The 20,690-nt window shown below is 49.4% G+C and overlaps 1 protein-coding gene across 4 annotated transcripts in view; it reads left to right on the top strand.

The window, feature by feature from the left end:
* Window positions 1–20,638, top strand: part of FLNA (filamin A) — a 69,349-nt gene extending 48,711 nt beyond the window's left edge. For all 4 annotated transcript variants that reach the window (XM_081177180.1, XM_081177178.1, XM_081177179.1 and 1 more), the window contains 16 exons: window positions 2,584–2,674; window positions 3,633–3,773; window positions 3,897–4,025; window positions 4,419–4,592; window positions 4,731–4,892; window positions 5,027–5,230; window positions 6,016–6,168; window positions 6,946–7,068; window positions 8,959–9,225; window positions 10,804–10,941; window positions 13,205–13,320; window positions 14,056–14,188; window positions 17,770–17,946; window positions 18,044–18,262; window positions 18,657–18,845; window positions 19,721–20,638. In XM_081177180.1, the coding sequence (XP_081033306.1) occupies window positions 2,584–2,674; window positions 3,633–3,773; window positions 3,897–4,025; window positions 4,419–4,592; window positions 4,731–4,892; window positions 5,027–5,230; window positions 6,016–6,168; window positions 6,946–7,068; window positions 8,959–9,225; window positions 10,804–10,941; window positions 13,205–13,320; window positions 14,056–14,188; window positions 17,770–17,946; window positions 18,044–18,262; window positions 18,657–18,845; window positions 19,721–19,908 (2,604 nt within the window). In that variant the 3' untranslated portion in view covers window positions 19,909–20,638. The remainder of the gene's footprint in view (window positions 1–2,583; window positions 2,675–3,632; window positions 3,774–3,896; window positions 4,026–4,418; window positions 4,593–4,730; window positions 4,893–5,026; window positions 5,231–6,015; window positions 6,169–6,945; window positions 7,069–8,958; window positions 9,226–10,803; window positions 10,942–13,204; window positions 13,321–14,055; window positions 14,189–17,769; window positions 17,947–18,043; window positions 18,263–18,656; window positions 18,846–19,720) is intronic.
* Window positions 20,639–20,690: the final 52 nt, after the last annotated feature.

Below are 20,690 nucleotides of genomic sequence, written 5' to 3'. Positions count from 1 at the left end.
AAAGGCTCCAGCCCCTGCCTTTGCCCTGAGAGTTGTTGAAACTGATGTTCAAATTATTGTTATTTTCCATTTTGGGTGATTCTTGGTGGAAACAGAATAATCTAACCCAGGGTTTCCCAAACTTGGATCTCCAGCTGTTTTTGGATCACAATTCTCATGATCCCTGAGCACTGGTCCTGCTAGCTAAGGGTGATGGAAGTTGTAGTCCAACAACAGCTGGAGACCCAAGTTTGGGAAACCCAGATCTATCTAACCCAAATGATCTCTTCTGCCAGAGCTCCTGAGGAGCACCTGCTAGTTGGGTTTCCTTCCCAGGAGCAGCAGCAGCAGCAACCTCCTCCTTTTCTCTGGAATTTCTGAGGCCTTCTGCACACAAAGCAGGTTGCCTGTCCCTGAGCTACAGGTCTCTCTCCTTGGCATTACAGGCAAGCTGTGAATCTGTTTGTGCTTGCAGCCGAACTAGACACAGTGCCATTCACAAAACTTGCAGTTGTTTGTTTGTTTCCAAAGTGAAGAGTAAGCGGGGGGGGGGCACCAACCCAGACCAAAACTATGGTGGGGGCAAAGGGCTAATGGTCCCATGTTCCCCTGGGTCTAGGATCTGGAGGAAGCCTCATCAGGAGGAGATGGCCTAGAGGACATTCCTTCATTGAGTGGGAAAGTCACTAACTTTCAAGACCACCTTTTCTGAGGCAGCAACTTTTTTTTTTTTTTTAACTGAGCCAGGAGACAATTCACCATTTCCACAAACTTTGTGATCTTGGGCTTACAATCCTTGGAAATAGCTGCCTTTTATTGAGCAGCTGTGAGTCACACACACACACACACACACACACACACACACACACACACACACACAGTGTCCAATGCTAGAAGTCGTTGTGTCTACTAGGAAGAGAATCAGAGCAGAATCAATGCAGTTTGAAACTCTGCTTCCTTTGCTTGTGCAGAAAGCTTTTGTGGGGTGGGGCAGTGGCTCTGCTCCTGCAAGTGCCCCACAAGAACCCAAGCAGTGGGCTTTGTGGCTCTTTTGGGTGGTCTACCTGATGCCCTGTGCAGACTCTTCATCGCTTCTCTCTCTTGCCCCCAACTTTGCTTTGATGCTAACGCAGGTGGGCTGCTTTCAGAAGCAACTTTATGGGCACCTCTTCTCCCCCACCCTTGCTTGGCCTCTCCCACACCTGAATTCCAAGGGGGGAAGAGACCCCCCAGAATGTGACCGGATCGGGGCTTTTCCCAGGGTGTCTTTGTCTTTGAGGTCACATCCCTTTCTCTCTTGATGCCGGGGAGGGGGGCCATCTGTGCTTTGTATGTCGTCCTTGTCAATACCTCCATTCTTTTTTTTGGGGGGGGCTGCCAAGTCATATCTCAGGCAGGTTGTGTGATGTTCACCTTTCCAGGATGCAAAGAAGGATGCTTCTCTGTCCCCTGGGGGGGGGCATGGCTAGCATTTGTCCTGGGCAGACACAACTGGGAGTCTTACTTGGCTTGAATCCTTGTAACTGCTGATAGACATGGCCTCCCAACTCCCATCAGCACCAGCTGGAACAGTCAGTACTTGGGGATGATGGGAGTTGTAGTCCAGCAATATGTGGAGGCTCACACAGGTTCCCCAACTGTGCTGCAACAGCTGGCTGCACATCAGTGGGATTCCACTCCAGTGAAACACAGCCACATTTGGGACAATCACTGCCAAACAAATGGGGGCAGTGCAGCATGGGTGGGTGTGTTGTAGAGTAGTAACTCCCTTCTGCGTTAGTGCCTTGCAGTGCTGACCTTTTCAGCTGATGATCATAAAACTGGCATTCAGTTTCTCTCCTGTGGATGAAATGTTCAGCTACCAAATGACAGGGCCATGGGGGTGGGGACAGAATGAGCTGCACAGAAGCAACTGCCCAATCTCCACTTGTTGTGCAACTCCCAGATACTACAGCGAATGCCACCCCATTGGGAATGCTTCCTGAAACAGCTCTAAAACCAAACCAAACTCCCTCAGCTTCTGTTTAAACCCACCATGAAATAGAAAGGGGGCAGGGGGAATAAGTGTCATCTCTCCAGAAATGTGTTCTTGAACTAGGAACAAAACCAAAATCGAGTTCTGGCTCTTGCCAGCTTCAGTGTGTTGAGTCCCAGGACCTCTTTCTGCACTGAGCAGCTGTTGGAATGGCTCTCTCGGTATGTAAAATGACTGCTGAGCTCCACTTCAGAACCCAGCATTGCGCTCAGTTCAAGAATCTGACTCCAAAACTCTCCCAAGCCGATGTTTGCAATACAAACTTACCGAAGCAAACCTGAAATTTAAAAGCATTTAAAGGGAAGAAGGTCCACCAAATCCATTTTTATGCAACAGCTCAGGTGGCTTGCTGGCCAGCTTGCCTGTCTACATGCTCTTTCTCTCCCCCCCCCCCGACTGTCTGGTACCTGGTGGCTTTTCAAGGTCTGTCTTTGTCTGCTCCATGTTCCATCGCTGTTTATGAACTCCTGCCATTTCTTCCCATCCCTCCTTGTCTTGTCTGGCTCTCGAAAAAGCAAAGACGATTCTCACTGCTGTGTTGGGTTGGGGGGTGCCTCTGTCTTTTCCAGGCAACAGACCGTCCTGTCAATGGACTGGATGCCGGACTGCGGCCTTTCGACTTGGTCATTCCTTTTACCATCAAGAAAGGAGAGATCACAGGTAATGGGATGTGAGGGGGACGTGATCAAAGCGGTTTAGGACTCTGCCTTTTACAGAGGTCAGGGCAATAGTTTATAGCCAGGCTGTGTTTTGAGCAGTATGCTTGGAGCACAGAATGTAAATGGAGGCAGAACTCAGCTTCCTGATCTCTGTTCAGTTCCTAGTCCTTGTGGCTCTTAAGGTAGATTGTGAAGCATATGGCAGTGTCTGGCAAGATCAGAGGGCTGCCTGAATAACGGTTTATAGTGGCTGGGGTGGGGGCTTCAGTGCCCTTTCTGTTTCTGTTTTTTGTTTTGCCCTCTCCATAACTAGCATAAGTAGAATAAGCTCTAGAAGGTTTTATGCAGATTCTGGTTCTCTTGATAAAGGATATGGGTTACCTGGGTGCAGAACGTTGGATGCAGAACACCAAACTTTCCTAGTTTGCTTCAGGACAGTCTGAAAATATAGCTGTAGCACTTGCTGTTACATGCCCTGGTATATAAGGATTTGGATATAGATCTTAATCATGTCTCCATCCTTGGTAGCATATTTTTATCTCTAAGAGTCATGGAGCTGGAAGGGACCCAAAGTCTAACCTCTTAGTCCAACCTATGCAGGTCTAACCATCTAGAAAGCTTATCTACTTCCTCACCTCAAATTAATAATCTGTTGATGGCGTAGCAAATAGAGCTTTGCCAAACCAGTTCAGTTTTTCAAACTCCTAGGATTGCAGCATATTAAATGTCTCTCCTTTCAACAGCTCTATGAAAGGTAGATGGAATTACAGCTTTACATGAATCCAGTGGCCTAGCTAAGCCCAGTGAATTGTGGACCAGTGATTTTAATCCAAGTCCCCTTAAAATGTCCTCTCTGGGGTCCTTGCAAAAAACAGATTCCTGGGTCCTTGCATTCCTACGCTGGTGAACAGAACCCACCAACTTAAAAGGGCTTTCTGTGGTTTCCTCCCTCCCCACAGGTGAGGTGCGCATGCCCTCTGGCAAGGTGGCAAAGCCAGACATCACAGACAACAAGGATGGCACAGTGACAGTGCGCTATGCCCCCACAGAGGCTGGCTTGCATGAGATGGACATCCGTTACGACAACATGCACATCCCAGGTAACACACACAGAAAGGTGTTTGGCTCTGAAATTACCAAGCTCACGTTGGTTGGAGCAACTAAATGTGCGCTAGTAGGTATCTAAAAGATGTTGACGCCATACCCTCCTCCCACCTCCATAGGTAGCCCACTGCAGTTCTATGTGGACTATGTCAACAGTGGCCACGTGACTGCTTATGGACCGGGACTCATCCATGGGGTAGTCAACAAGCCAGCAGTCTTCACCGTCAACACAAAAGATGCAGGAGAAGGTGAGTCCGCAAGGTCCACTTGGTGCTTGGAACTGCTCCTGCCCTCTGGTTTTCTGGCCATTTGGGCAAGGCTGTTGATGCTTCTGTTCTGTGTAAAGGCACACAGCAGCTACCTGATCCCTCCATTCCTTGCTGCAGGGAAGCAGCAGAGAAAATAGGCTTAGGATTGTGTGCTCTTCTTCACAAATCTGTCATTGAGATGCCTAGCAAAACCAAATATGCAAACTTGTATAGTCACACACACACACACACACACACACACACACACACACACACATTTGGGGGGGGTGTCTGCCTTGATTTTCAGCACAGGAGCACACTGGCTCAGTTACTGGGGCACTAGGGCTAATGGCTCTTCCCGTGCTTGACGTTTGATGTTCTGCTTGTTTCCAGGCGGCCTCTCTCTGGCCATCGAAGGCCCCTCCAAGGCTGAGATTGGCTGCACTGATAACCAGGATGGCACTTGCACAGTGTCGTATCTTCCCGTTCTGCCTGGCGACTACAACATATTGGTGAAATACAATGACAAGCACATCCCAGGAAGTCCCTTCACTGCCAAGATTACTGGTGAGATCTGGAGCCGGCCCACCTGGGCTAATTAAGGAAAGAAAGGGGCGGGTGGTAAGCTCACACTGAAGGGGAAGGAGAAGGTAGGCTGCAGGCCCACCTTGACGGCACAATGCCTGCCTTTCTCTGCTTCTGCAGGAGATGACACAATGCGCATGTCCCATCTCAAAGTGGGCTCCTCTGCCGACATCCCCTTGAACATCACCGAGACGGACCTGAGCCAGCTGACAGCCACCGTGATCCCACCTTCTGGTCGTGAGGAGCCTTGTCTGCTCAAACACCTACGCAATGGGCATGTTGGTGAGTGACCGAGAAGACCTCCGCTTTTCTGGTTATGTCCCAAGCCGACTGGCAGAGCTCATGGGTAGAAGAAAAGATTATATAGGTATAACGATTCTCTTTTGCTTCTTCCTTTCCACCCCATCTTTCTGTAGGAATTTCTTTTGTCCCCAAAGAGATTGGAGAGCACATTGTGAACATCAAGAAGAATGGGCTGCACATCCCCAACAGCCCCATCACAGTGATGATCAGCCAGTCTGAAATTGGCGATGCCAGCCGCGTCAGGGTCTCTGGCCCAGGGCTCAGCGAGGGACGGACATTTGAACCTTCAGAGTTCATTATTGACACAAGAGATGCTGGTATGCAGGTTTATAATCCTTTGGTTCAAAGACAAGGGCTACTCGCCATGGTGGCTGTGCTGTCGGAGGGAGTTTGCCTCAAGTGAGGACCAGTTGCTGGGAGTGGCAGGTGGGGCAAGTGCTGGCAAGCTTCCTTTGGGCAAGTGTTGGACTAAGGTGGGCCCTCTGGCCTGATCCATCAGGGCTCTTTAGTTCTTATTGCTCTTGGGGAGCAATACACCAGAAACACAAATCACTAAGTCAATAAGATCCTTGGTTTGTTGTCATCTCTTCCACCCCACTGATCCAATCTGTTTCACCATGGTGACGCTGGCTTGTTTGTCCTCCAGCTGACAAGCCCCATCTTTGGCTAGCCTGATGTTCAGGAATAGACATAGGAAAGGTAGCATACTGGTGTTCTGCTGCTCCATGCATACTAGTTACAACCCTATGTGCATAGGTGTTTAGAGAAGCCCTTCTTGAAAAGTGGACCATGTGACTTTTGCAGGATGTACTGTTATGTGAGTAAGGTAGACTAAAGAGTAAGAAGCAGGGTGCAAAAAGAGGAGTGGTACCTATTTATCTACTTGCACTTTGACATGCTTTCGAACTGCTAGGTTGGCAGGAGGAGGGATCGAGTAACGTGAGCTCACCCCATCATGGGGATTCGAACCACCGACCTTCTGATCAGCAAGTCCTAGGCTCTGTGGTTTAACCCACAGCCCCACCCGCGTCCCCAATAGCTCATGGTGGTGATGTCCAAACATATAACAAAACCCTGTTACTACAAACTGCCTTTCTCTTAGGTTATGGTGGGCTGAGCTTGTCCATTGAAGGCCCCAGTAAGGTCGACATCAATACTGAGGACCTAGAGGATGGTACTTGCAAAGTCACGTATTGTCCAACAGAGCCTGGCAACTACATCATCAACATCAAGTTTGCAGACCAGCATGTTCCAGGTGCGGGTAGTCTCCTCTTTGGTGGGCTGTTGCATGGGGCGAGGGGAGCAAAGGTGCATTCAGGAAGTGCTGGTGGGACCCTAGAACATGTCTCCAATTGAAGATGGGACAAAGGTGTCCGTAATACTTGGGTTGCTGGAAGAGATTGCAAGTTACCTTCCAGTGCTTGCTTCTGGTTGAACTATGGATACAAAGCATTGCAGGAGTTGAAAGCTGGGGGTTCATCACTTGTAAAACAAATATCTGCTCCAACATATATGCAGCCTACACACTGCATGATCAGCAGCATTGCCTGGTGCAGCTTTTTGCTGTTCAGGGTTGCAGATAAAGGGCAGTCCAAAGCTCCTCTGCATCCTCCCCAGCAGCAGACCAAGGCAAAGAGGCCTAGCTTACTTCCTGACTTGGTGTGGCTTTTTTATGTAGGCCTTGTATGGAGAACATTCATTCCTTAGCTTTCCAGTTAGTGATAAGTCTAAAACGTGTGACAAAATGATTGCATAGTTTTCTTAATGAGATTTAATGCCAGATGAGAGGCGATGGCTACACTGGAGGATGTTGAGGTGTGTGTGTGTGTGTGTGTGTGTGTGTGTGTGTGTTGTGACATTCAATAGCTTACACAGGGAAGTTGATTCTTTCTCTGGCTCCTGCCCTGAAACCTACCCCCACCCAAATCCATGATCTCCTCTCCCTGAAAGGGCCAATTGGAGCATGTGGCTGAGCCAGTAAGTCCCTCTCCCTCTGGCTTACTTTCTCTCCCCCTCCATCTCTCTGGTGCAGGGAGTCCATTTTCTGTGAAGGTGACAGGAGAAGGACGAATGAAGCAGATGATTACGCGCCGTCGCAAAGCCCCCTCAGTTGCCAACATTGGCAGCCAGTGCGACCTCAGTTTGAAAATCCCAGGTGAGTGGCTTAAGGATAGGCTTTGTGGTTTGGGGTGCTGCCTAAAACAAGCCCAGCAGTGGAGAGCTATTGCCCAAAACGAGCTATTAAGTACCCCTCCCACATGGTTAAAGGTCAGGAATATTCCAATCCCACCCTTGAACTTGGCCCAGAGAAGTTTGGAAGGCCCATGGACAGTGCCCAGCGAAATTTTGGAACCCAGAGTATGTGTTCAAATCTCCATAAGCCTTGTTTTCCAGCTCAGAATGATACAGTGCAAAACCAAAGCATATTCAGCCCAGTTGACTCGTAGTTCCCCCAGTTGACACAGAGGCTGTTAGAATGGGGAAAATGCTGGAGTGTAGGACAGGCATGGCCATCTGGGAGTCCTTCCAAACCATAGCCAAGTTGGTGGAACACTTTGGTTTAAGACACAGGTTGGTAAGTGAGAGCCACATACAGCCCTTCACCTCATGTAGCCCTCAATGCCTCCTAAAGTTTTCCTGTTCTCTCATCCCAGCACAATTACTTTCTTTTCATTTCTCCTGTTGTTGCTTTCCCTTTAATATGTAGAGTTTCAGAATTTTATTTGAGTTTTTTGGTGTATATGTGCTTGCTTTTTTCCTGGTTGTAAGGCTCAGAAGTAAAACTGTGGCTAGACTGTTGTGTTTGCAAGTGGAGTGAAAACTGCTTCTATTTGAATATAAATCAGCAGTTTAGGGCATTGTGTCCAAACCCCTAATGTCAGCAGAACTACTTGGAAACAATGAGGGTAATTTCATGCATGTTTTGAAAAGGGGAAAAGGACCACTGCAAATCTACCTCCTTGAGGGGGGATCTCTTTGGGAAGGCCGCATTCCTCAATGCACCACCACCATGTGCATGTTCTGTAACTGGTGCTGGCTACCAGGACATGCCTCACACTGTGTTAGAATTCAGATGGCCTGTGGAAGAAGTGTGACATTTGTACAGTGAAATACCTCTGCTTGCCAGTGGTCTCTGCTCCTGCCAAGGCTATTGTGGACGGGATCCTGTCCTGGCCTTCATCTAGAATAGGCACCCCCAACCTGCGGCCCTCCAGATGTTTTGGCCTACAACTCCCATGATCCCTACCTAACAGGACCAGTGGTCAGGGATGATGGGAATTGTAGTCCAAAACATCTGGAGGGCCAAAGGTTGGGGGTGACTGATCTAGAACAATAGGGGTGCAGTATCACTTGCCTTGTATTTACAAGGGTTGTTTTGTTTTGTTTTTAGAAGAAATATTGGATCTGGAGAAAATTATTAAGATCTGACTATTCAGACAAGGGGACGCGGGTGGCGCTGTGGGTAAAACCTCAGCGACTAGGACTTGCCGATCGCATGGTCGGCGGTTCGAATCCCCACGGCGGGGTGCACTCCCGTTGCTCGGTCCCAGCGCCTGCCAACCTAGCAGTTCGAAAGCACCCCCGGGTGCAAGTAGATAAATAGAGACCGCTTACTAGCGGGAAGGTAAACGGCGTTCCATGTGCTGCGCTGGTGCAGGCTTGCCAGAGCAGCTTCGCCACGCTGGCCACATGACCTGGAAGTGTCTTCGGACAGCGCTGGCTCCCAGCCTCTAGAGTGAGATGAGCGCACAACCCTAGAGTCTGTCAAGACTGGCCCGTACCGGCAGGGGTACCTTTACCTTTACCTTTATTCACACAAGGAACAGCATTAAGTTACCTTGAGAATGGGGTAGGGAGACAAGGGGTTAAGTGTGAACTGGACTAAGATCCAGCTGCTCTGAATGCCCTGTGGGCCACCGCTGCCATAGAATGTGTGTGGGTCTTGATGGTCTTAGCACAGTGGGGTTGGCTGATGGTAGGGAAGGAGCGAAGCTGCGGTCCCATGTTTCTACAGCTGTTTTATTTGCTGCCCCTTCTCCCACAGAAATCAACATCAGGGACATGACGGCTCAGGTCACCAGCCCTTCAGGCAAGTCCCACGATGCAGAGATCTTGGAGGCAGAAAACAACACTTACTGCATCCGCTTTGTGCCCACTGAGACGGGCATCCACTCAGTCAGCGTCAAGTACAAAGGGCAGCATGTGCCCGGAAGCCCCTTCCAGTTCACCGTGGGCCCTCTTGGCGAGGGTGGTGCACACAAGGTCCGGGCAGGTGGCCCTGGACTGGAGAGAGCTGAAGCTGGCGTGCCAGGTAGGACTGTGGCCTTGGAGGGGGGACGGAGGTGGGGAGGGGACAGGATAGGCAAAAGGGTGTAACTTGGGAGTTGTGGGAGGGAGGGGTGTGAGATGCTAGCACTTAAGCTGGTACAACCTGGGCCTGAAAAAGTCTTTTGATGCAGTGATGGGGACTGAGGCAGGTCAGCCTCCATTGTCAGACATGACTGCAGGGGTGCCTTGGAACCCTGGAATCTCAGAATGGTAGAGCTGGAAGGGACTCCGAGGGTCATTTAGTCCAACCCCCTCCAATGCAGGAATCTCAGCTAAAGCATCCATGGCAGATGGTCATCCAACCTCTGCTTAAACACTTCCAGTGAAGGAGAGTCCACCACCTCCCAAGGGAGCCCATTCAACTGTCCAATGGCTCTGTCAGAAGCTTCTTCTCAATGTTTAGTTAGACTCTCCTTTCTTATAACTTGAAGCCACTGAAAACAAGTTTGCTCCCTCTTCCATGTAACAGCCCTCTAGATGCTGGTAGAGGGCTTTCCTATCTCCTCTCACTCTCCTCTTATACAGGCTAAACACACCCAACTCCCTCAACTGTTGCTCATAAGTTCTAGTTTCCAGACCCTTGATCATCCTTCAGAAGTTGTTGGGACCCACAACTCTCATCAGCCCGAGACAGCAAAAAATGGTAGTCAGGGATGATCGGAGTTGTAGTCCATAGAACCATAGGTTAGGCACCATTTAATGATAAGGAAATGATGGGGAAATGTGCCCGATGTCATCTTCCGCCCACCAGGCCACATCGTCCTCCCATCTCCCTTCAGTTTTCAGCTCCCATATCCCGAGAAGAGGGGCCTGTCCCCTGGGCGTGTTCTGTAAAACTCAAGTGTACTTGGATGATGATTATATAGCACCACCAGTCTTGCTATCAGAATCCCCCTGGGCCTTGTGGCTAAGGGCAAATCCACACTTAAAGCACATCACTTCCCCAAAGAATCTTGGGCCCTGTCGTTTGTTATGGGTACTGGGACTTGTAGTCCTGTGAGTGGGAAACTGTGGTTCCCAGGCTTCTTTGGGAAGGTGCTTTAGATGTATGGTGCAGTTCTGCCCTAAGTTGGGAGTAGCCAACATGATGCCCTCAAAGATGCTGTTGGACTACAGGTCCCATCACCCCTGACAAGGCTATGCTGTCTAGGGCTGATGGGAGATGTAGTCCAGCAACACCTGCAGAACACCATGTTGGCTGTTTTTGGTTTAAGTGTTGTATCAGAAGAAGCATCCCCAAACACAAGGGTCAGGATCCACACCACCGACGAAGGTGTCCCACTAGAGCACCCTTCCCCATCTGGGTGCCCTCCAGATATTTTGGACTAAAGCTCCCTGCCAGTTTGGCCAATGGTTGGGGTTGATGGATCTGAAATCTCTGGCAGACACCAGGTTGGGGAAGGCTATGCAGTGGTTACTGGAACAAACTCTGCAAAGGATGTTTCGGAAATTAGTAAGAGAAAGGCTTTTTGTCCCAAGCTTAGTGCTAAGGTGGAACTTGCATTAGCAAAAGAGGACGATGGAGCGCCTCCTAATAAGACTTGTTTGCCTTCTTCCCCAGCTGAGTTTAGCATCTGGACGCGGGAGGCTGGGGCTGGTGGCCTCTCCATTGCTGTGGAGGGCCCCAGTAAGGCAGAGATTGCTTTTGAAGACCGAAAAGATGGTTCATGTGGTGTTTCCTACATTGTGCAAGAACCTGGTAAGTGGTCATGGGTGCTGCATGGACTGAGGGTTTTTAACAGATTTAAAGAAGGGAGGGCATGGATGCAGAGGGGAAGGGGGGGTGTTCTGTGTGCCTGAGAGGGTGAGGTGGGGCAATTTTGCCAGCTGCAGCAGATGCATGAGAATTAGGGAATACTTAGTGAGAGATCAAAATGTTGGGCTCTGCCATCTCCCTAACCCCAAGATGAGGGGTGTGTGGACTGAAAACAGCCTTTATCAGCACTACAGGGTGAAGGACTAGGCCCTCTCCACCAAAAGAGGGGACGTTTGGTGTCAGTGCAAAACAGCCTTTTCTGGGGCAGGTCCCTGGTTCTGGAATCCCCTCCCCAGGGAGGCTAGACTGGCCCCGTCCTTGATGGTTTCCAGGGGGAAGTGGCCCCCGTTTTTATTACATCCGACATTTAATTCGATGTTGAAGGGTTTAACTCTCTTTTCTTCTTGGTTCTCAATATTGTGTTCCAATTCTATTACTGAGTGGGGTAGCCAACTTGGTGCTCTCCAGATGTTGCTGGACCACAGCTCCCATCATCCCTGACCTTTGGCTATGCTCCTTAGGGCTGATGGGAGTTGTAGACCAGCAGCTTCTGGAGAACCCCCGCCACCACCTCCATCATGGCTATCCTCACTCTTGGCGTTTGCACTGGCTTTCATACTTTTACCCCTTGTAAACCAAGCTTGTGGAATGGCCCTTGTTTCAGCCGAATGGTGGTATACAAATGTGGTGTTAAATGGATGTAGCTAGCTCCCAATTTAACTGAATCTGAGGGGGGTGGGGTGAAGGTAGCCCTGTCAAGGTAGTGGAGAATGCAAGAGCCAAGAAGGGCAGCCTTACACATCACTGTGGAGAGGTGATCTAAAAACAGTCCATCTAGGTTTTCAGTGGCCAGGTCAAAGGCCTGGAGAAGGCAAGGCTTCAGGCTATTCCTAGGCAGAGGGATAGGAGCCAGAAGACACAGGTATTAGAGAGAAAGAGAACATGGCTGGTGCAAGGCTCAGTGGAGGGAGATCCCTGCTGCTCTTTGCTCCACAGGTTGTATATCTGCCTTAAGCAATAATAAATTAAGGATTGTGTTCCAACATCCGATTTAAAGAATCATATGTTGAGCACAAGGCAGATGGAAGTTGTATGTTGCAACTCGGAAACCAGGTCTGTTCCAACGGGTGGCTGCTGGAGAAGCTCCAGAGGCAGGCCTCTCTCTCTCCAGAGCTTGTTCTAGCTCCTTCTCTTGGGAACGGCTCCCATAAGCCACTCAGGGAATCTGCAGGCAGCCAACTTCTGGAATCCAACAGGCATCGTGTTGCCAACTACCTGGAATGGATCCAGTGCTCTAAAGAGCTTTCTGTTTGCTAATGAGGCTGGCAGATCTTTGGAAGCGGCCATCTGGAACGCAAGCTGGGTAATTGGCTGCCCCACCGTTTGCAAGTAGGGGAGGGAATCTCAGCCAGATCTCAAATGCTTTTTATTGAAGGCGGGGAGGGGAGGGCTGCTTTCAACAGAGGATTGTACTTGGAGATGCATTATTATAACCTCCATCCTTATCAAACACAATGTGTTAATTAAGGATTGGGGCTTGAGGTAGTATGGTGTTTTAAAAGAACTTCTACGTGCTAGAGGTGTGAATTTTGAAGTCTACTGAAAACTTTTGATACAGAAATCAGCACTCAAAATGTTTTCGGAGCATCTCTCACTCCCATTTTTGGCAGTTCAGTTGTTGAAATATGTAATTTCAAGCAAACTGTTAAATATGAAATACAACTTCATGCTGTGATTCTGATATTACCCAAATAGTAAATATGTGGTAATTGTTCCATATGGGGACCCATCTGCACGTCAAACTGATAATTTGATAAAAGAGAAAATACAATAATTACAAACTTCATTAAATTAAAAAGTCATTCAATTAAAATTGGTAGTGGCAACATCTAATATTTCTTTTTACACATTCTATTAACCAAATGCAGACTGAATAATAATAAAAAAGAAATCTTCAGAGGGTTTCCTTAAAAATCATCAGTGATGGAGCCGTTTGTATTTGCAAAGATGTGCATGGCCACTGCTGAAAAGCCCCAAATACCTGCCAGCCTGATGCAGAGCAAGGCTTCAGGTGCTGCTCTCATGCTCAGGCAGGTTAAAATCAAACAAGAAAAAACTCCCCATGCCTGGATTCCGGTTAGTCATCCACTGACTGAGCCTTTTGGATAAGCATCCTTAATTCCTCTTCCTCCCTCTTTGCTTGCAGGAGACTACGAGGTTTCTGTGAAGTTCAATGACGAGCACATCCCAGACAGTCCCTTTGTGGTACCTGCCACCTCCACCTCAGATGATGCCCGTCGACTCACTGTTTCTAGTCTTCAGGTGAGGCACTGGGAGAAACCGCCCATTTGCTCCCCCTGCTGGCTGGATTGAGTTGGCACTGTTGCTCTCCTGGGCTGGCTGTTCCTTGATGCAAGAGACTTGGGTCCTGAAAGTGGGGCGGGAGAAGAAGCAGATTGGGGCGAGGGTGTGCTCCCAATCTGTACTGATCTGGGGGTGTGGTGTGGCTGAGGTTTTTGCCAAGATAAGGTGATTAAACAACTTAGGACAAGATGGGGGCAGGGGTTGGACCCTTGTGGTCCCTTCCAACCCCACAATTTTATGATTCTGTGGGTGCCTTGTGCCAGCCTTGGGACAGCCACTGTGTCAGCCCTGCTGGCCATCCAGGGATCTGCTCTGGGGTTTTTCTCGTGTCTCGTTTAAAGGCTGCTAACAGTCCCCTGCTCCTTTTGGCTGCTGGGGCTTAAAGATGGAGAGCTTCCCTGGCCCATGCCTCTGCCAATCTTGCTGCCATCTTTTTGAAAACTGCCAGCCTCCCTCTTTCAGGGTACTAGCCTAACAAATCCTCCCCTGTTGCTGCTGCTTGCCTGCCTGCCTCTTGCACTGCGGCCCAGTTTCCTGGGGCAGCTCTCCCTCTCTAAGCCACCTGGCTCTCAGGTAAGTGACCTTCTGCCTTGTCCTCAAGGGGGTGAGGAGGGGGGGGGGTTGTGGTAGCCAAAGCTTGATGCCATTGCCCGCTCTGTCCTTTCTGCTGCCTAACGTGCTGTGTGCTTCCAGGAGTCAGGGTTAAAGGTGAACCAGCCAGCCTCGTTTGCCGTCAGCTTGAACGGGGCCAAAGGTGTGATTGATGCCAAGGTGCACAGCCCCTCGGGGGCCCTAGAAGAGTGCCATGTCACAGAAATTGACGAAGGTAAGGAGGGCCTGGCAGAGCAGGGTCAGGCTTGCTGTACAGTGGATGACCCACCCCCTTCCCTCCCGAAGGTAGAGCTGTTGGGTCCGTTTCTCTTCTGACAGTGGAATGGACTCCCTCGGGAAGTGGTGGACTCTTCTTCCTTGGAGATTTTTAAGCAGAGGTTGGGTAGCCGCCTGCCAGGGATGCTTTGGTTGAGATTCCTGCATTGCAGGGGGTTGGACGAGACTAGATCGCCCTTGGGATCCCTTCGAAATCTACAGTTCTATGATTCCTTTCTAAAATGAACTCCTAGCAACTGTAATGGGGGAGGGCAGGCATCTGATGGTGTAGAGCAGGTGTGGGAAACTTGTGGCCCCTCCAAGTGGTGTTGGAACGCCATTTCCCATCAGCTCCAGCAAGTTTGGATTGTAATTCCAAAATAATTGAGGCCCAAAACAGGTTCCTTGGGCTTGAGACTTTTCTGTGTGTGGTTGGCCTCTTCCCCATTGAGGTGATATAAGGTCTAAGCAGATCCAATGGGTTTGTTAAAGAATGATCTGCTTAGACCTGGGATCTTTTGTTAAAGGGGGGTGGTATGTAAGTCTAATACATAAATAAAATAAATGCTTTGCAGTCAGAGGCAGAGTCATTTTTTAATTGTGTTGGAAGATGGGTCATTCACATCCAGTTTTAAAAGCAACTGCTACAAAAACTCGAGGTGAAAGGGAAACGGCGGTGGTGGCTTGGGTCATGGCCTGAAAGAACACTCAAGATCTTTGTTTAGCTTTTTAAAAAAATATAAAAATAAAAGCCTTTTCCATGGCAAAGGTTGAACTCCGCAAGAGCCCCCGGCAGATCTTGTTTTACCTCTGATGGAAGATGCTCCCAGAGATGGATGCTGGTCTAAAACCAAACAAGACTTTATAAGTCAGCACCTTGAGCAAGATTGAGCAAACCTCCAAGCAGTTTGTAGCAGAATGACCCCCCCCCCGTAGCATATTCTGTCAAGGCATGGGCAATGGAGTTCTGCTGTAGCTGGAGTTCCCAGATGGCATTTGTCAGGTCCATATAAAGAAGTGGAACCTGTGCCCCCCAGATGTTGGACTACAACTCCCATCATCCGTGAGCGCTGGCTGGGGCTGTTGCGGGTGGAGGCCCACAGGCTCCCACCATAAGGGCATTACTGTAAGAAGTCAGGTTGCCAAGCCTGTGCATGATGATGGTGGCCAGGAGTCTTATACGATGGCTGCATCCCTTGAGGAAAGGCACTGCAGGGTCCAGCCTCAGTCTACATCAAAGAGCAAGAAGGCCAACCAAACTGCAAACGTAGACTTACAAGGAGCCTGGCTCTGTCCAGAATTAGTAAATTCTCCTCCTCAAAGTTGGGAGTGGCAGTAATCAACAATGCAAACTGAATCCAGGGCGCACACACACACACACACACACACACACACACACACGTATTCAGCTTCCATTCTGTAACAGCAATTGCATAAAAATCTCAGTGGTTATTTCAGGGACTGAGTGATGTTGAGCTGGGAGGTGCTGGCATCCTCCTTACTCTGCCCCCTCCCAACTTCAAACTGCTTTTCTCAGGTTCTCAGCTAAATTTTTCTCAGAGTTGACCCACTGAAATTGTTTTGACCCTGCCTTTTAAAAACATGGATGTGTTTTAGATTTTTCTGTTTTGTTTTATGTGTTTTATGTGTGAATTTTTGTGTGAATGTTGTGATTGATGTGATAAGCCACTTTGAGTTGCTTTTGTAAAAACAGTAACTAATAATTGGTGATTCAAAGTGACTTATCACTCCATTAGGTTCCTTGATTTCAGTAGGCATACTCTGAGTACAACTTACTTGACTACTGCGCCGTACAACTAAGAATAGGTGTGGTAACAAAAAAAAAAGGCTGTCTGGAGGTGGGGGTTGGCAATGCAGAAGAGGAAATGGGAGGGGCAGAAACATGCCCAGGGCCAACAAAAAGACAAATTTTAAGCGCCCAGTCGCTTCCTGCTGGCTCGAGGACTTTCCCAACACGGTTCTCTTCATGGAATCGTGAGTAGAAGTGGGCCGGGTGTGTCTTAAGCTGTGCAGGACAGAGCCACACGCCTAGAGTGCCCATTTTGCCAAGTTACTTTACTTAGGAGGCCACAGCCCTGTTGCTGCAAAGTTCAGAGCTTGTGCAGTTCTCTGTGCAGGCTGCTGTGTCAAAATGCTGCTGAGTCTGCACAGCTGGTTTCCTGTAGTGGCATCTGCTGTGTTGGTGGTGGTGATGATGGCATGCGAGTGCCCATGGGCAGCTTCCTGCCACCTGCCTTGTGAGCCATCATGCCAGCCCACAATCTCCTGCCTGGTGTGACTCCACACTTTGAGGCAAGGCTGCAGACTTTTGAATAAGTTGCAAAAATTAGGCCAAGCTCTATTGTGGTTCAAGATAGATAGATGTGCAGCTCATCTATGAAATTGTGAAGGGGGGTCCATAATATTCAGTTCCCCAAATCTGCACCTATTTAGGGTGCTCAGTAAGATTCAGGGGCAGATCAGGGCTGTTTCTGTAGAGCAGAGCTTTCCAAGCTGTGTGTTGCATGAACTCGCCCTGCACTCCTTCCAGGGTGGAAAGGGGTTAGTTTAATCTCTGGTTTGCTAGTAAAACTGAATTCCTGTGTTGTGAAATGATGCATGTCTAAAAACTGTGTCCCAACATGAAATGTGTGGAAAGCTCTGCTGTAACAGCATACAAAGTAAGACTGGCAAGGGCTGAAATAGCCAAGGTGTTTCATTTGCAAATAAAAGCAAGGCGGTATAAACTGCAAAATTGCGCTTTGTTATGTAACCTGTAGCTGCAGATGTGTGTTTAGAGTAAGAAACAGGGTACCTTTGGGAGCTTTAAAAACTATTCGTAACCGTCACACTTGTGTGTATCATACCCCTATCTGGATCAGGACCCATGTGCTTATTTTTACTAGAGAAGGAAGCAGACACAGAACTACAGGCTACATGTGAGGAGCTTGGCCTTGGGAATATTCTCTTCTAGAGAAAAGGGAAGGTGAGGGGAGTGGAAATGCTCCCCATAGCCACTTCCCCTTTGCTTCTCCCAGCCAAGCTCATTTGGGTTTTGGCATGCCCACTGGCAAATGCCTTTTGCTCTAAACCAAGTTCCACTTCAAGTGTGCTTTTTTAAAACCAGAGCTTACCCCAACAGGTCTGTGTCTGGCTTTTAGCCCTTGATCTTAAGCAGTTAAGTCAGCCCCAGCTAGCAGGCCGATGATGAGGGATGATGGGAGAGGTAGTCCAACAACATCTGGAGGGCCCCAGGTTTATTGAGCTACAATTAGCCTGTGTCATTCATGCTGGCTGAATTTGCTGGATATATTTTACTATATAAAGATCTTTGGGTAAAGGTCCATGTAACTAAATGTCCACTTCCTTGGGCTTCCCTTCTGGGATCTGTTCTGTGGTACATGCGCGTGCGCACACACACACACACACACACACACACACACACACACACACACATACATGATTTCTCATGGAGCCAATGACAACTGCTGGCAAGCCGCTTACACCTGCCTGTTTTTCCTCCTCTCACCTTTCCCACAGACAAATACGCTGTGCGTTTCATCCCCCGTGAGAATGGCATCTACTCTGTTGATGTCAAGTTCAACGGCAGCCACATTCCTGGCAGTCCCTTCAAGATCCGTGTTGGGGAGCTGGGCCAAGCTGGGGACCCAGGGATGGTGTCTGCCTACGGCCCTGGCTTAGAAGGTGGCATGACAGGTAATAAGAGAGCCTAGAGGAAGGGAGGGGTGGAGGGATGAGAGGCTGCCCAGAGCCTTGAAGAGAAGCTGCCGCCTCTTGCTCTTCTCCCCTGCAGGAAGCCCTGCTGAGTTCATAGTCAACACCACAAATGCTGGCCCTGGGGCACTGGCCGTCACCATCGATGGCCCCTCCAAGGTGAAGATGGACTGCCAAGAGTGCCCAGAGGGCTACAAGGTCATCTACACACCCATGGCACCTGGCAGCTACCTCATCTCCATTAAATATGGTGGCCCATACCACATTGCTGGCAGCCCCTTCAAGGCCAAAATCACAGGTAAGAGCCTGGGCTGGGGGGCAGAGAGAAGCTTGGCTTAGGCAAGAAGGTGTCCCATTTTTTAAGGGCTTTGCTATCACTCCAGACTATGGACCATATCTGAGGACACACAAGTAATATTCTAACCATGTTGTAGCAGAGACTGCAACCTTAACATAGATCGGCCTACCCCAATTGCCCTCCAGAAGCTGGGTGACAACTCCCACCAACCCTGCCAACTGGCCATGTTGGCAGAGGCTGATGGGAGTTGGAGTGCAACGGCATCTGGAGGGCACCAGGATGATGAAGGCAAATTTTGATGGTAATTTGGGGAAGGGGAGGCAAAGAGGGTGTTGCCCAGATACAGCCTTACACTCCTCGCACCTGTGTAATCGTCCTTCCTTTTCCTTGGCAGGGGCCCGTCTCGTCCCCAGCCACAGCCTCCACGAGACTTCCTCGGTCTTCATGGACGGAGTGGCCAAACATGATGGAGCAGCCCCCAAGTTTGCCTCTGATGCCAGCAAGGTGGTTGCCAAGGGCCTGGGCCTCAACAAGGGCTTTGTGGGGCAGAAGAACTCTTTCACTGTCGATTGCAGCAAAGCAGGTGAGTGTAGATTTGTTGGGGCAGGTGGGGATGGGAAGAAAGGCACACAACTGCAAGGTTTTGGTCACTGCGGTTAGAAGCTTTGGAAAGCTAATTTGGGCACTGACCAGGTGATGGTCTGGGTGGGTTTGCTTATGGGGTCAGATGAATGTTTCAAATTGAAATGTATGGTTGGCCCCATCCTAGCTGAGGAGCTTGATGTGGGAAATGATGGCTGGACAAGTCATATAATTTGTAAGTGTATTTTAAAACAAAACACCACCATAAATAGCAATTATAATTCAAGCTACCTAGCCTAGACCAAATAAGAAGTTTGCATAGTAGCTCCTAAAAGAGATTGGGATTCGGGATCTTCTTCAAGGGTGGCCTCCGAGAGACACACCAGGGTGCTCAGAGGCAAAGCCTGAGGTGCCAGAACTTGAGGCCCAAAGTTGGCAACTCTAGTGAGGGCATTAATTGGCAACCTATGCAGGGGGTGGGGGGAAGGATGGGGACTGGAGAGTTTATAAGAGGGTCTGAAGGGAGAACAAAGGAACAAAAAAAAGTAAGCTGTTTGCTTACTTGCATGTTTGGACCAGTTTCCCCCAATACTGGTGCCCTCCAGCTGCTTTTGACAACAATCTCAGCAGCCCCACTCAGCAGTAAATCACCTGCAGGGCTCAAGATTGGGGAAGGCTGGTCTAGAAATGGAAGGAGAGAAGAGTGGGGAGGGATAATCAAGTTAGTGAGACATTTGGAGCAAAACACCTTTTTGCCTCCCTTGTATACTTAAATATATTAGGTCTTTCAACAGGATTAGCTCTTCCCGACCTAAATATCACAGCATGCCTCACTTTTGACTGGACCCCCCCTCCCGCCCCTTGCTCTTTCCGCAGGGAACAACATGCTGCTGGTGGGGGTGCATGGCCCCAAGACCCCCTGCGAGGAGATTGTGGTGAAGCACCTGGGCAACCGGCTCTACAACGTCACCTACCTGCTCAAGGACAGAGGGGATTATGTGCTGGTGGTGAAGTGGGGAGAGGAGCACATCCCCGGCAGCCCCTTCCATGTCTCCGTGCCTTAATCCTCCCCCCACCCCCACCCCGATTATAACACTGCCCCTCTTGAGCCCTCTTTGTAATGCCACTACCCCAACTCGCCCACCTGAGACGCTGCCTCTTAAACTTCCTTGGCAGGCTTTGTGCCGGTGTGGGTGGGGAAAGGGAGCAAGTCGCCCTTGGGATGGGGGGGGCGGATTCCTGTGGATCTGTTTACATGCAGCACTAACTATTTTCAACCAGTTTTGTCAGTGATTTCCCCCCTTCCCCACCCTTTTTTGGAGGGGAGGAGTGTTGAGGGGCAGGTTTGATTTTGCTTTTCTTGCCAAAGCACTGGCTTCGTGCCCATGGACTGAATTTTGTGCCTCCCTCCCTGAGTTTGCCAGGAAGGCGTCCTTCCTGCCTCAAAAACAGGCACCTGGTACCACATACCTGTATCGGTGCCATCCGCTGCTTGAGAGAACGAAACAAAGCAAAAACCACTGCACCCGATGGAACTGCAGGCGGCCTGTCCCTTTTCTCTCTAGATTTTCACTTTCCCTTCTTCGGCTTGAGATGGAAGCTCCATTGATGCACAGATAAGTGGCGGGAGCTGCTGTTGTGCCTCTCCTTGCTTTGCCAGTTTATAACCAAAAATCTTGTTTTAATCCTTCCAAGTCTTAAGTCGTTGTTTGTTGTTGTTATTGTTGTTGTGCACAACTGCCGGTCTCCTTTCTTTTGAGGAGGGAAGGGAATAAAAGTTCTGCTTCAAATGGCTTTTGGTTGTCCTGGTCAATTCTGTTAACTTGGTCCCTTTGCAAAGGCGGAC

Source organism: Podarcis bocagei (assembly GCF_964188305.1).
Source record: "Podarcis bocagei genome assembly, chromosome: 17".
NCBI classification, from domain to species: domain Eukaryota; kingdom Metazoa; phylum Chordata; class Lepidosauria; order Squamata; family Lacertidae; genus Podarcis; species Podarcis bocagei.
The sequence above is the reverse complement of the archived record's forward strand: the minus strand, read 5'-3'. Positions and strand labels throughout refer to the sequence as shown.